Genomic DNA, 14265 nt, shown 5'->3' on the forward strand with positions numbered 1-14265 from the left:
AAAAAGGTAGCCTATACTGAAAGGAGGTTGCTGTCGCGTAGCAGTCCTTCCTGTTAGAGACAAAATAACCTACAACATGTTGCAGGTCAGACACAAATACTGTTCTCTTCACAGCAGAGTTGCAGCTTCACAGCTTTTAACCCAGGCAGGGTGGTTTAAGTTTTAAAATGTTATCCTTAGCCTACTGTGTAAAGTTGTCATGAAGCAGACGTTCAGTCAGCACACATGCGTGCAGATTTTCCCTATGATTTTCACCGGATTTAAAACTATGTCAAAGTATAACATACTCAATAGCCAACTTTGCCTCCTGCCTGCACTCATTGCACCTTTACAGAAACAGCGACACTGAACAGCAATGATATAGAGCTACAATGTAGTTTATTCATTCATACAAATTCGATGTGTTTAATTGGCAGCCAGCTACAGAGGAGACCAGGCCCTAATGGTAATGAAACATTGAACCATAAAATGTTCCCATCATTCAACCACATAGAAAAGACATACAAAGTAATTGCACAGGTTGATGTACGTTTGACGCACAATCTGTTTCCCTTTTTAACACTGAACTATGGGTAAATGTCTGGAATATAAGGCAGGGGGATAAATAACTTCTGACATAGCCAGAATTGTTTATGGAATGTGGGTTTCAATAAAGACTGTAGCAGGACGACCTCCTCTAATCTTACTTTAAAAATGTTCATAATATCAAACATTTGATTCCTACAGTTGCAACAAATGCAATCAACTACAGTACAAGAAAGAAATAGTTTTGGAATGCATAACTATGGTAATCATAAGGCATATTTGGCAGTTTTTTGTAGTGTCTGCAGTGAACTTCCTCTCAGACGGACGTTCCTTCCTTCAGCTCCACGTATTCTCCCTTGAAAACAGAAATATAGTGTGAAAAATTGATAAGCATACTAAAACAATGAGCCTAGAAGTTTGCGTTTGTAGTCTTACCACGTCGGTTGTCTCACCTTGCCTTCCAGGTGCTCCTGTAGTGTTCTCACTGTGTCTCTCTCTTTGGTCAGCTGCTCCTGAGTGGCTTTGAGTAGCTGTTGGAGCTTGGTGGCCGCCTGGCCAAGGTCTTTGGACAGCTTCTTCTCCTTCTCCAGCCGCTCCTGTTCCAACAGCAGTGGCAAACATTACTTTAAAGCACCAGGCGAAAAAGTTTCAAGTTGTTTCATTTTTAAATTCATAAGTTATGGAATAAATACAAACTACATTCTGTACCCTTAAATTTAAATAATTCAGTCCTGCGTCTTTTCACAGGAATAGGCAATTATGTTAATATCAATCAATCCTACAGTATTTATTTATTTGCCATTGGACATTTCGTTATATTAAATTGAATTAAATGAATCAATCTGCAATAACCGCAGAGTTTTAAAAATGTTTGGAGAATTGAGTAATGGCCTGAGTATGTAACCATTCATATATATTTTATTCATAATGTCTTATTAAATATTGAACACTTGGGCCTCCAAAAAAATAAATAAAGAAGAGTACTTAATAGACTTAAAAGACCTACTGTTATAGAAAATAAAAGCTCAGTTTAATGACGCAGTCATAGAAGAGTTGAATACATTTTTCAAGTTTCGTTCCTATTAGGAGCAGGACAACATTTTGGTCTGCAGGTTAGGAAAAAATCCAGGACTGCCAAAAAATGAAAGCATTAATCACAGTTCAACGTTTGAATTCTTTGTTCGTCATTTGTAACCGCACCTTGAGCTGTGCGACATCCTCTGTGTCAGCATGTGGGGAGTCCGCAGAAGCGTTTAGAAGATCCAGCTGAGCCTGAAGTTCTGTTATAGTCTTCTGGGCCTAGAGGTTGACAATACACACTGATGTTATCTACTGAGAGTTTATTAGGCCAAGTCCACACATGAAAACTGGGTTCCTGTCCACACAAGCACTGATTAAAAAAAAACAAAAAAAACACAACTTAAGTGCTTTCAAGGCCAGTAGGCAGGTTGAGACACACAGATACACACATACACAAAACCTATAATGTTCGCAGCGGGTCTGTACCGTGATAACAACACGATAGTTTTTACCTGCTCAAACTCTTCTGAAAGCTGCTGTCTCTGAGCCACCTCCCCGTGCAGCTTCTCAGTTGTCTGGCTCAACTTGTTCTGGAACTGATGGAAGACAAAAATGGCACACACACAATAAATACATAGAGACAAATTCGAGTCTGTGCAAAAACTCTTGTGCAAAAGCAGTAGCACTACAAACAAACACACACAAGCTGCTCGACCTATGTGCCAAGTTAGTTGCCTCAGTCTATTTCAGGGGAAAGCCTTAAATCAAACACAAACGTTAACTGTTGATGTTAAGAATCGTACAAAATAGAGAGAAGTGAGCATGCTGAAAAAAGTAAGAAAAAGCAGTGGTTAGAGTTATGTCGACTCAGTCAGTGCAAACAGTGGTTAGCATATCAGCCGCTGTGTCGGAGGAATACTGGACAGACTTGAAGACTTGCAAGGGTCATGTGTATCCGTGAACTGTGGCCACATCCTTGATTTAGGACATGGGTTTGAACAAGGCTTTTTTTAAGAAGTTATTTAATAACAAATAGTAACAAATTAAATCTTAAAAGAAGTGTCCTAGTCCCTGTCCAGTACTCTCTGACAGGAAGTGAAGGGTGCCCTGTGACTTTTGCACCCTGACCTGACTGGGTTGAGCCTCAGCTGGGCCATTCTGTTCTCGCTGAGCCTGCATCGTGATCTCGCCCAGCTGCTCTCTGACCTGAAACAGGAAGCCGTCACTGGTTACATAACCTCCCATCCATGAATCCCCTATGTGTTACACGTCACCGACACCAAATCTTGTTGGTTGTGTAGGTAAAAAGGGGATTTCCACAAATTCCTTCATATCTCATAAATACCATGTCTTCTTCCAGCTCTGCTACTCTGGTGTATGACTGTGTAAATAATGTACTTCCTGGGGACAGGAAAGCAGGTTATGTCAGTGAAGTCACCTGAGCAAGCTCCTCCTTGTGTGCCTGGGCCTCCTTCTGGGCCAAATCCAGTTGGCTCCGACACTCCACAAGCTGCAGCTTCAGCTGAATACAGAGCACATCGTAGACAGATTTCAAACAGGTTATGTTTTAAAAAGGTTGATTTCTTTATAATGTGAAAGGTGTCTTGGATTTCATGAAAAACTCCCACACAGAGTACATCAAGAAGGAATTCTTTATCTTGACGACCATTTCCCAATTTCATTAACTAGACAAACCTAATCAAGTAATACAATTCTAACCAAAATATAACTGCCCCGAAATATTGTACAACAAGAAATAAATGTTAAAATAGTAAAGACAAATATAGAAAATGCGTGTTTGCTTCTGTAAAAATGTACAATTAAAAAAAATAACAGTAATAGAGTCCATCTCATTAATAGGGAAACTTATACATAAAAGTACATCAAGATTTTTTTAGGAGCAGTGCTAGATCCAGTGAGTTTGCTGTGATCTGTAGATTTAACCTGCTCATGTACCTGCTCCATCTCCTCTGAGGTCTGCAGGTTGTCTGACTGCTTCTCCAGCTGGGCTTCCAGAAGCATCATCTGCTCCTTCAACTGCAACGAGAACCAAAATGAACCGGTTTACACATTTCTAACCTGCTAGCTTACATCCCGGGTGCAATTTAAACGTGGAATGTGTGTGGAAACAATCTTCACCTGTTCTACACTTTGGTTTTCTGCCTCCAGCTGGCTGATCTTCTCCAAAGCCTGGTAATGTGCGAGAGGGACTATTGTCAGGTTTTAACAACATGGAAAGGGGACCCGGACTTGGTGGGAAGAAATTCTAATTCATAGTGATTTCAAGGAGGTTTTATTACATACCACACTCAGCTGTTCCTCTGAGTTCGCCATCTTGGACTTCCATACCAGCTCTTCTTCCTCCACACTCTTCTGAAGATGTTTAAGCATTCCTTCCTAAAATAGAGGGGAAACGGGATTAAATGAGCTGAATAAATTAAACCCTATTTTATACTGAAGTTTCAGCTTCACAATCCTAGATCACTAACCGTTTCTGCCAGGACTGTCCTGTACTGTTCACATTCAGCCTGAAGTGAGCCATGGCTCTCCTCAGCTTCCTTCACTTTCTGGAGCAACTCCTGAGAAAAAGAAAACACATTCAGAACTTGTTCTGTTGGGTATAGTGTACATGGTAAGTAAGTCAATAAAGATGTGGCTTACAGGCAACACTGTGCTTGACTGAGACTCCTCGCTCTGCTGGCTGAGAGCCTCCTGAGCTTTCTGTGTAAATACTTGTAACCAGTTGGACTAAAGTGAGGGGAAAAAAGCAGGCATAAATAATCCATGCGCACATTATTCTCCTGAATAATGACCAACATCATCAAAATAAAAAAATATTCAGCCACTCCTCCTGGGAAAACTTATTTTCCTACCTGCTCCGTCTCTACGGGTATCTGTGGGAAGAGTGTCTGGAGAGCTTCTTTGGTTTCAGTTTGAAAAGCTGTCAGATCTGCCGTTACACTCTGCTGAAACAATGGATGACATAATCAGGAAGGTGATTAAGCGGAAAGCCGTCTCAATTGATAAGCCACTAGTGTGTAAAGAGAGCCTTACTGCATCAACGGCCGTCTGTTCTCCCACTTCTCTCAGCTGCTCTTGTAGAGATGTGACAAGGGCATCCTTCTCAGCCAGGCTAGCCAAATAAACAAAATAGTCAAAACTGAGATCTAAAACAGACCTAACAATATGCCAGACTGATCATTTTTTATTTGCCAAGACCCATTTACCTGCTCTGTAGCAGTCCCAGCTCTGTGGAGGTATCTGACTGTTGAAACAAAGTGGACATGCAAATGAGTCAGTGAGAATATTTTTTTTTGTTCCTGCATGGCGGCTCTAGAAGAAAAATCAAGCAACACTTTGAGAGGTACACTTACTGGTGTGTTGTCATGTTGCACCATTTCTTCTTTGAGGTTTTTAAGTTCATCCTGAAGCGATGTGATAAGGGCGACATCCTCACTAAAAAAGGGACACACAGTTTGGATGAACACAGCAAACAAAGGTGCGGCAAATTCATAAGATTTGAGTCAAATACATAGACAGCAAAAAACACCATACCTCTTATTTCTTTGCTCAAGCGCAATAGTGTTCTCCTGTTAGAACAGCAGATTATTTTTGATCAGTAGTGCCATTGTACACGTTACAAATAATAAAAACAAATATATATATTTCCCCTGAATAATCGAGAAGTGATTCCATTTGGTAATACTTCCAACAACAGATGTTTGCAACACTTACAGCAGTTTCCTGCTTCAATTGCAGTTGCTTCAGTTCCTCGTGAAGCGTGTTCAACTGGTTGTTTCTCTCTTGAAGGCTGCAGAAGGCATAGCATATAAATCAATACGTGGAAAAGCTCTGGGTTTGATGTTGACTCTGGAGAGAGGTGGCTCAGACACTTACCTCAGCTTAAGCTGTTCCACTTCTTCAGCACTCACCTGCCGGATCAGACACAACAAACATGCTTAGGGGGGACTGCGTCTTCAAGCCTCTGACCATTTCAGAGAAATCGTACTAATAAAGTTTGTCCTACCTGGTCGTTATCCTCCCCCATTTTGGTCTGATTGGCCTCTAGCAGTAAATTGATGGACGCCACCTGCTGTTCAAGCTGGCTTTTCTCTGCCTGTGTCTCCTCTAGCTGGACAGTGAGGGCATCCACCTGAGTAGAGCGCTCACTGATATCAGCCTCCAATCTCCCAATACGAACTTGATAATCTGCAGGGATGAATCACAGCACTCACAATTTATTCTTTATTTTGTATCCTGTGATATAGCTACTACATTTAACATTTTAACTTCCAGATGCCAACTACTAAGCCTTAACAGCTGGTAACCATTAAGACTTAGTTTCCCCTTTCTCTGACCTGAGAGTGTGCTGCTGTCCTGCTGGGCATTGTCCAAATTGGCCTGCAGACCGTTGTTTCTACTCTGTGTCGCCCTGAGCTCCTCGCAAACCTCTTCCAATCTTCTCTGCAACACCTGCTCACTCTCCCCATGGCTGGCCTAACAACGACAATGATCGCGACGTGTCAGACAGCAGGGGGCAGCAATGATTCACATGATCCTACTTGGCAGCAGTGATTCAAAAGAAAAAATCTGTGCATTTCTGTTTAAATATCATATGGCGACAAATTCAGTGTAAACCATGATAGAAAACTGACAGATAATCCACCTATTAGACAATCAGAATATCATTTGGTTTGGTTGTGTAACAAGAAAATACAACAATTTTTAACAGTCAAGCCATTATTTGGGTTATTTTGGGGGGAAGAGTCTTGAGGAAAGTGCTTTGAATTTGAGAGGATTTTGGAATAATTAGCCTGCCTGTGCTTCTATGACTCAGTCAAAGCAGCTAATTGTTTGTGTCGACAGAAGGCTGACAGTCCTGCAACACATTTCATCTCAACTCAAAGAAATTAGAAAAGAACCATCTTGAATAATTTGAGCATATCATCTGTACAGCCTGGACGGCCTGAGCCATTGCATAACATGTTTGAAGACCATAAACTGTGAGGCGCATTTTAGTAAATGATTAACTAATGGAAAACTTAAGGAGTGTCAGGAAGTGCTGACTCACTTGCACCACACAACCCGTAATAGTTCAGACTAACAACATTCCATCAGTGAGTGACTGTGTAGGTTGACAAATAAAATAAATAAAATAATATATATATATATATATATATATATATATATAAATAAATAACAGATAATGTTAGACAGGGATGTAGCTCATGTCTGAATGCCCTGCGTTGTAAACACCTTTTGACTGTTCCTGCTCTTTCCAAGCCTTCTACAGAGGGCTGGAGAGGAAAGGTGCTCGGACACGCACGCATTCCAGGTGGTGCTGCTGAGAAGCATTTTCCCTGCAGCACCATTATCGTATGGCTACATTCCAACCCAGCCCCAAGCTACGTGATTACAAGGCAATTAAACTCCCCCTAACATTAGAGGGTTGGCATAAAGGTGGGAGAGGTCTTAGCTTGCATTTTGAAGAGACTCTGTAACTAACTGGCTTGATCATGTCCGATGTAATTTATAAAAAGATATGATGTGGAGTTCCCACAGGCCAGGCCAACCTGCAGCACGGAGAGCTGCTCCTCTGTAGCGGAGAGCTTGGCCTCTAGCCCTTTCCTGATTTGCTCATCGGCAAGCAGACCTTCGGTCTTCTCTCCAAGTTCCTTGGTTAACTTTGTGCATTCCTGACGCAGCTTGGCCAGATCCGCGTTTTGCCTGAGGACAGAATGAAAGACAGAAATGCAGAAGGAAAGACACAGAGAGGGGGAGTTAGGGAAAATCCCTCAAAAACATCTTCAGGATTGGTACTTCAAACAACCCTTTGAATTTGTACACACTGCACTCATTTTCCCTTTAATTAGTATCAGTATGAAGAGCGAAAATGCGTGTCAGTATTTATCACCGCTTCTCATTTACTGTTGCAGTGAAACACTCACTTGCTCTCAGCCTGACTAGTGGCTTGGTTGAGGGCGTCGCGGAGAATGGAGTTCTCCTGCTGCAGACGGGCCAGCTGGGCATTGGGGCCTTTTTCATACTGGTCCTGCAGGCTGACAATCTGTAACAATATTTCAAGTTTTTTTTAAGTCAAGCAGCCACGTTGGAGTCTTGCCCCTTGAACAGCTGCTTTAAATCCTTGTCAAGACAACTTAATCACAAAAAAGAACAATATGCATTTTCACTTCTAATTGGTAGCTAAATGACCAGGAGTGAAATAGAAGGACAAAATGCAAACTGAAATGTACTCATCTTATTTAGACGACAAGAAGTTGTAGTACTTTAAATGACAACTTACCTTAGCATTGAGCCCCTGGGTCTGTGCCACATGGTCCTGGTAACTAGCCTGCATGCGTGCTTGCAGAGCAATCATTTCTTGCTCCCTCTTGCTCAGCTGGGAACTCAGCCTCGTCTCCACACTGGCCACCTTTGACTTCTCAGCAGACAGCTCCTAATGAAACAGAAAGGCATGGTCAGAACAGATTCAGATTCTGAGGCCATAGAGCAAAGAGCCAGTTTCCTCTAATGCCAACAACATGATTACACACTGAGAAAAAAGTGAAATGTCAAAAGTAATAAATGCTAAATATATTTCTGTGAAATTTGCGATGGATCATTTTATGTAGCGTTACACATAGGCTGTCATAGATAGTACAGGAGATAAATAACAGTTAATTTGAGGGAGCCGTAATGCTTTTTAATGGATAATGGCCCATGGGCAAGTCATGACTTGCAGTCACCATGTTACACTCCTCTAGTGCCACCTTCAGGACAGAAGATGAAGAGGGCTGCAAATGTCAGTGCAAGTTCATGTTTATAAAATTAACCCTTTTCATTCAGGTAGTTACAGGGTTTTTCATCCACAGCCACCTCCAGGCCAACGTACACTATTGGCTAAATAAAAAGATTAGATTTATCTATCCCACAATGTTTTTTTCTGATGAAATGAGTACTAGGAGTCTCATGGGGCTGCCAGCAGGGCTACAGACACGTGTACGTCTAACCTTGGTGAGTTCTCTGAGGCGATTCTTTGCCGCAACAGCATCTTCTTGTTCAGCCACGAGCTGCTTCTCCTTCTCCTCCAGTTGTTTCTTCAGCATGGCCACTGGGTCTCCTTTCTGAGTGGCCTAAAAACATGTACGTACACAGAAAGACATCAAAAATAAAGTGGGTCTTCCTTCAAGTCTAAAAATGTATTAATTCAGTGAACGAGCGAGTGCCTGTACACTACAGCTACTTAAGCTTTAAGTGTCTTCATCACTGACCGCCGTGTCCATTACCTTGTGCCAGGTGTCCTGAATGATTCCAACTCTCTCAGACAGGATCTCGATGAGCCTATGAGCCTCGACCTCACTGAACACCATGCTACTGATGGTGGACACCAGAGCCTTGTAGGGCAGGTACAGAGGAGCATCAGCAGAATCCACCGCTGCCACTATGGAGACAATCAAAAAAACATTTCAAGGAAACCCAGAATGAAAGTGGCATAATATTAGGAATTCAGAGGTTATTTCATGTTTAACACTAGTAAAGTCGGACCCCTTTGAAGCTCATTAGCCTATCACAGTGAAGTCTGAATTCCTACACTGCCACAGGAAAAGGACAAGGTTGTGACTTGTCCTTTGGGTCTGGGCCCCTGGGCACTTCGGACGGCAAAGAGACGGGGCACTGTGGCACCAGGCGGAGACGAGCCTCGGGCAAAGGAAAACCCCACTCCCCTCCCTACCCATTGTAAGGGCACTGAGAGCCTTTGTCAGCTAACCAAACAGGGCAGTGGTGTTTGGACAAGCTGGCGTGCTCTATGCCGGACATCACCCACAACAGCCATTGGCACTACTTTCCAAGCTTCCAACTAGAAGTTCATCAGTACTGACAGGCCATTACTGCCTGAGATTGTGAGTGTATGCATGTGCAAATGTACAGACATGTCCCCACTCCACCTCCAAACACTCGAATACTATCACCAGTGTTATGGCTAATGAAGTTTCTGCCTAGATAACCGTTTCCGCTTCAAAGCAAAAGGATCATTTCCACAATGATTGTTCTAGTGTAGCAACATATTGATAGACTACAGTGGCTTTGATCCTTTTTATGCAGAGAAGGGGTTTGTGGGCAAGTATAGTTTACAGAGACTTGCAGAAGCGATGGTGCTGACACCACCAGTCCTCAAACAGTGCACTGAACAAACAATGACTGGTTTAACAGGGAAGGACATGTGGCAGCGGGCTTAGCTGAGACCAAATAACAAGCATCTTTTAAAATGCAGTTTATTTATTTGTTCAAAAGAAAAAAATCAGTGTAAGAATATTGAAATATGACCGAGGGAAAGTTATCAAGCACCTAAAGATAGTGTACAGTTGTGCGGTTATTTTGTCTTAGCAGCCACAGTCGCTCTGCAGGTTATGTGACATCCTTCCGAGCCTTTAAGCAACGACTGACAGGTTCCTAAAAGATGATGAACTATCTCTATTATTATTTTCCCATGCTAAGAACATCTGTATTTTGGATAGACCGTGTAATCATTGATTACCGCTTCAGAAATATAAGTATAACATGAGGTATATCATTTTATTTTTTTTAAAACAAAATGTACAGTTACAACTGCAAAATGATAAATGGATATCTTCAAAACATATCTGCTTACCAGGCTCAGTCTTTTTCTTAGAGGCCTTCTTCTTGGGCTCCTGTACTTTTCCTGCCACAGCAGGGGTCTGCTGAGATCCCACTGGGGGCACTGCCATCACTGGGACTTCTTTAGTGACAGCTTCCAGCACTGGGGCAGTCTTGGATGGAGCAGGTGAAGACTTGGCTGGGGCTGCTGAAGCTTTAGTGGGCGCGGGGGCCGCCTTCGTGGGCGCAGGGGCAGCCTTCGTGGGTGCGGGGGCAGTGGGTGCGGGGGCAGACTTAGCTGATGCTGGGGCAGACTTAGTGGGCGCGGGGGCAGACTTAGTGGGCGCGGGGGCAGCCTTAGTGGGCGCGGGGCAGCTTAGTGGGCGCGGGGGCACTTAGTGGGCGCGGGGGCAGACTTAGTGGGCGCGGGGGCAGACTTAGTGGGCGGGGGCAGACTTAGTGGGCGCGGGGGCAGACTTAGTGGGCGCGGGGGCAGACTTAGCTGATGCTGGGGCAGACTTAGTTGGGGCAGATGCAGAGGATGGAGCCGTTGCTTTAGTCGGGGCAGACATTGGGGTCTGGGTTGATGGAGGGACTGTGGAGGTCTTGACGGGTGCAGAGGCAGCCACGAGTGGGGCTGGCTCAACCTTAGACCCCTTCTTCTTCTTTTTCTCTTTTGGTGATGGTGCAGGTGAGGGCTCATTAAGAACAGGGCTTGGTTCGGCAGCAGTCTTTGGCTCGACACCTGCTGGTGCTGGGGCTGCAGTTGGCTTGACATCAGGGACAGGTTCAGGTTCGGGTTCAGCTTCAGGGGCAAGGGCAGGGGCAGCAGCTACAACTGGTGCAGCAGCATGCTCAATGACTGTGTCAGCTTCAACTTCCTCTTCAATTTGTTCAGGCTCTGGGATTTTTCCATTGGGCTTTTCTTCTTTCTTCTTTCCACGGCCCTTCTTCTCAGATACTTTGTCCTTCTTCTTTTTGTCAGAGCGAGTGGGCTGTATCTTACCCAGCTCTCTGCGTTGTTTGGCCAGGGCTTCCTCATAAGAGGTCTCTTTCATGGAGAAGGTGGAGACAAGAGCAATCCCGAGAGCAGAGATCACCATGAATCCACCAAACACCATTATCCCAAGGGTCTGGGGGTCGTAGATATCCATGTTTCAATTTCAGTTGACCTAAAACGAAAGTGGCGGACTTGTCAATACAGTAAACATCTAACAATAATATTTGAGATTTCAAACAGGCGGAGAAAAAAGAACATATAGTAAATTATAGGCAAGTCAAAACTGTAATACCACCAACAGTATTTCTATTTGCCTCTGAGAAATGAAACTGAACTGACAGCAGCTGTGTTAAAAGAGTAGTTGATGAGATAGAATTAAGATAAGTGCAGTCTGGAGAACAACCACAGCCTTTCCCTTCAAAAGCCTCATGGTGTCACTATTATCCCCATAAACTTTTAAGTCCAACACTGAGCTTTCTGAGGCAAGTACAAGCACTAATACAAACTAATACAAAATAAATACAATTAAATATCGACACATGGCTAAGAATCCCCTCTCCTAAAACATATAATAGAAACAATCCTTTTGCCTGTTTCTATAAAAAATATGTTTTTTTAACTAGAGCCGTCGAATTGACAGTATTTTGTATCAAAGGTGTATTTATTTCTTTGCACATTAAAATTATTTTTTTTACCTTAAGATAAACAATAACTATTTAATATACATATACAAACATCATTATACCTGCCATTTCTGTAATTGTTCCTCCTATAATTTATTTTTAGCCATTGACAAAATGATATGGAAAGGTTATTTGATCATGTGTAGGCAATTTGCCAGAACAACTATTACAAAAAAAATAAAAGACTCAAAAGCTGCTAAAATTATCTGAGCTATTATGGACTTCAGTGCATGTGTGAAAGGGGCTCAAGACAAATCAGCTATTTATAATTAAAACCCAACCTAAAATATAAATTTACGGTAGGGAACAAAATCCAAACCACAGAGGCAAAGGGGGTTTTAGAAAACCAGTGCATTACCAGCAACTGCAACAATTTCCTGCGGTTGGCTGGTGGTGACTGCACTGTTAACAGAAAACTTAAGCATATTTAAGTGTATCACTTCAAGGCTCTTGTCACAACCCAGAATGTTTAGCCTGCAGGGGGTGATTGTGGGCGGGCAGCAGCTAAGCTTCACTACAACCTCTTATTTGATGTATTCTTGCAGCCCAATCAGTTACCACCTCGTTTAGATTATGGAAAGGAATCTTATCCCATCAGAAAATACATAAATGCAATGTGGAGCTTTACTGTTTTAAAACAAACGAACATTGTGACCTGGTAGAGGGAAACTGCTGAGCTACCAGAGTCCAGAGTCCATGTCCATTGCAGGGTCTAATCTCTTGGAGCGAAAGAGACGCGTTTGTCCCTCCTCCTGCTCTGTGATGTCACACGTCACTACATCTCCAGTCAAGAGTATTACGACTTCAAGAAAACTGATTCAGAGCAACTTCCCGAAGATGAAAGTGCATCTCAAGGTCCATAGGAGATAGGACTATACGAGTATAATGAGTATTGCATTAGTACATGGACAAGTTCTCAACAAAACCTAACAACTTATTTTAGCAATGAAGGTAAAATATGTAAATCTTTTCTTTCCTTTCAAGACAGTATTGGTCTTTCATTACTTTTTAAGCACACTGTTAGCGTGATAAATAAACGCGCAAACTTAACAAAAAAGTTCACACTTTAATACTTACTTACTTTAATTTAAAAGGCATCGACTTCCACCAACTTCCCAGGTAGTTTTTTTATTTTATTTTAAATCCCTATCAAACTAATGCTAAAAGGACAATACTGAGACAACAAATGGGACACCTTAAGACACACTACGTGTTAAAAAATACATTAAAACAAAAAGAGTGTGTGCAATCCGTGCAGTTACTTTTTAAGTGAAATATTTCCAATCACTACTTGGAAGCTAGCATTATAGCTAACACTATGAATCAATGAACTTGGCTATCGTCCTGCACATCAGTGTGGGTTTACGTGACCAAACTGCGCTCCGAAAGATATGACACAATGGTAAACCAGGTAGCCAGTGAGGGGGAAACTCTAGGATCATTTAACATCACTTTAACCGGTTGCCTCTCTGTATTATTTGTCAGCTCAGGAGTTAGCGCTGGATAGCTTCCCAAGCTAGCTCAAATACATAGAAAACCCCCCCAGACTCCCACACTTACCCTGCTGGTGATGCCGCTACGTCTGCTCGCTTCAACGGGATGGAGAGGGAGCTAACAGCGTCGACTCGTACCTGTACGCTGAAATGACTTCTGTGGAGGACCGCCTGTTTATCCAGCTATCTAGCTAACTAGCTTTTTTTTCCCAATGCTGTCCCCCCTCACTCCGCTGGAGAATCCGTGGTCTGCTGTGAAGTCGTGGCACTTCGAGCTGGCTAGACGTGCTGGCCCCGTGCCCCAGATAGCTGCCATGAATCCAGAGCGCTTCTGATTGGCTGGAACGCACTCCAGCCGGAAGTGAGCATGCTGGGATTTGGAGTCTTCTATGTGTATTCAAAGGGCTCATCTGACCGGAGCGTTCTTAGTCAAACAAAAGGTTTGTTAAAAGTGTACTCTAACGCCTGCCTACTCAAGAAAAGTGCTCAAGTAGGATCCCGACCTTAATCTCCCTTATTTTTGTGCTGTTTTTGCTAGACGTTATACTTGATGTATTTTAAAGAAAACACAGCGTAGCAGTAGTAGTTTTGTTTGCAAAAAAACTCGAGTTTCCCCCTTTGGTTTAAAATCACATTGTTCCAAATCCAAACTGTCTGTCTGTATCATTTATGCACAATGTATCAGATTGTTCTGTTCTAGCTCTTCTATTAAGTTATATGATGTTTACAATAAAACAAAAGCCGAAATTGTTTTGTTGCCATATGGATATGTTCAAGATGTGCATACTTTTGTACACATTTCAAAATGAAGCCCCACACTTGTAGTATCTTTGGGAAGTTTGATATTTTCATTGAATTTAAAATAGAGTCCTGTGGGTTTGAACAAAACTATAGTTTATTTATTTTCTACTACAACTATATAGGCCTA

At 42.5% G+C, this 14265-nt stretch overlaps 1 protein-coding gene across 1 annotated transcript; it reads right to left on the bottom strand.

The window, feature by feature from the left end:
• Window positions 1-361: 361 nt before the first annotated feature.
• rrbp1a (ribosome binding protein 1a) lies at window positions 362-13643 on the bottom strand. Its single transcript, XM_054600472.1, has 28 exons — window positions 13405-13643; window positions 10618-11333; window positions 10196-10536; window positions 8832-8986; window positions 8556-8678; window positions 7850-8002; window positions 7494-7612; window positions 7119-7272; window positions 5904-6042; window positions 5573-5754; window positions 5443-5477; window positions 5281-5356; window positions 5101-5135; window positions 4920-5001; window positions 4773-4810; window positions 4600-4678; window positions 4419-4508; window positions 4207-4293; window positions 4035-4124; window positions 3850-3942; window positions 3685-3735; window positions 3502-3582; window positions 2984-3067; window positions 2674-2751; window positions 2058-2141; window positions 1726-1824; window positions 978-1121; window positions 362-880 (listed from the first exon to the last, which is right to left on the bottom strand). The coding sequence occupies exons 2-28, from the start codon at window positions 11313-11315 to the stop codon at window positions 842-844; spliced, it is 3429 nt and encodes a 1142-aa protein (XP_054456447.1). The 5' UTR covers window positions 11316-11333; window positions 13405-13643; the 3' UTR covers window positions 362-841.
• Window positions 13644-14265: the final 622 nt, after the last annotated feature.

This window comes from Anoplopoma fimbria, chromosome 6, assembly GCF_027596085.1.
Source record: "Anoplopoma fimbria isolate UVic2021 breed Golden Eagle Sablefish chromosome 6, Afim_UVic_2022, whole genome shotgun sequence".
Taxonomy (NCBI): Eukaryota; Metazoa; Chordata; class Actinopteri; order Perciformes; family Anoplopomatidae; genus Anoplopoma; species Anoplopoma fimbria.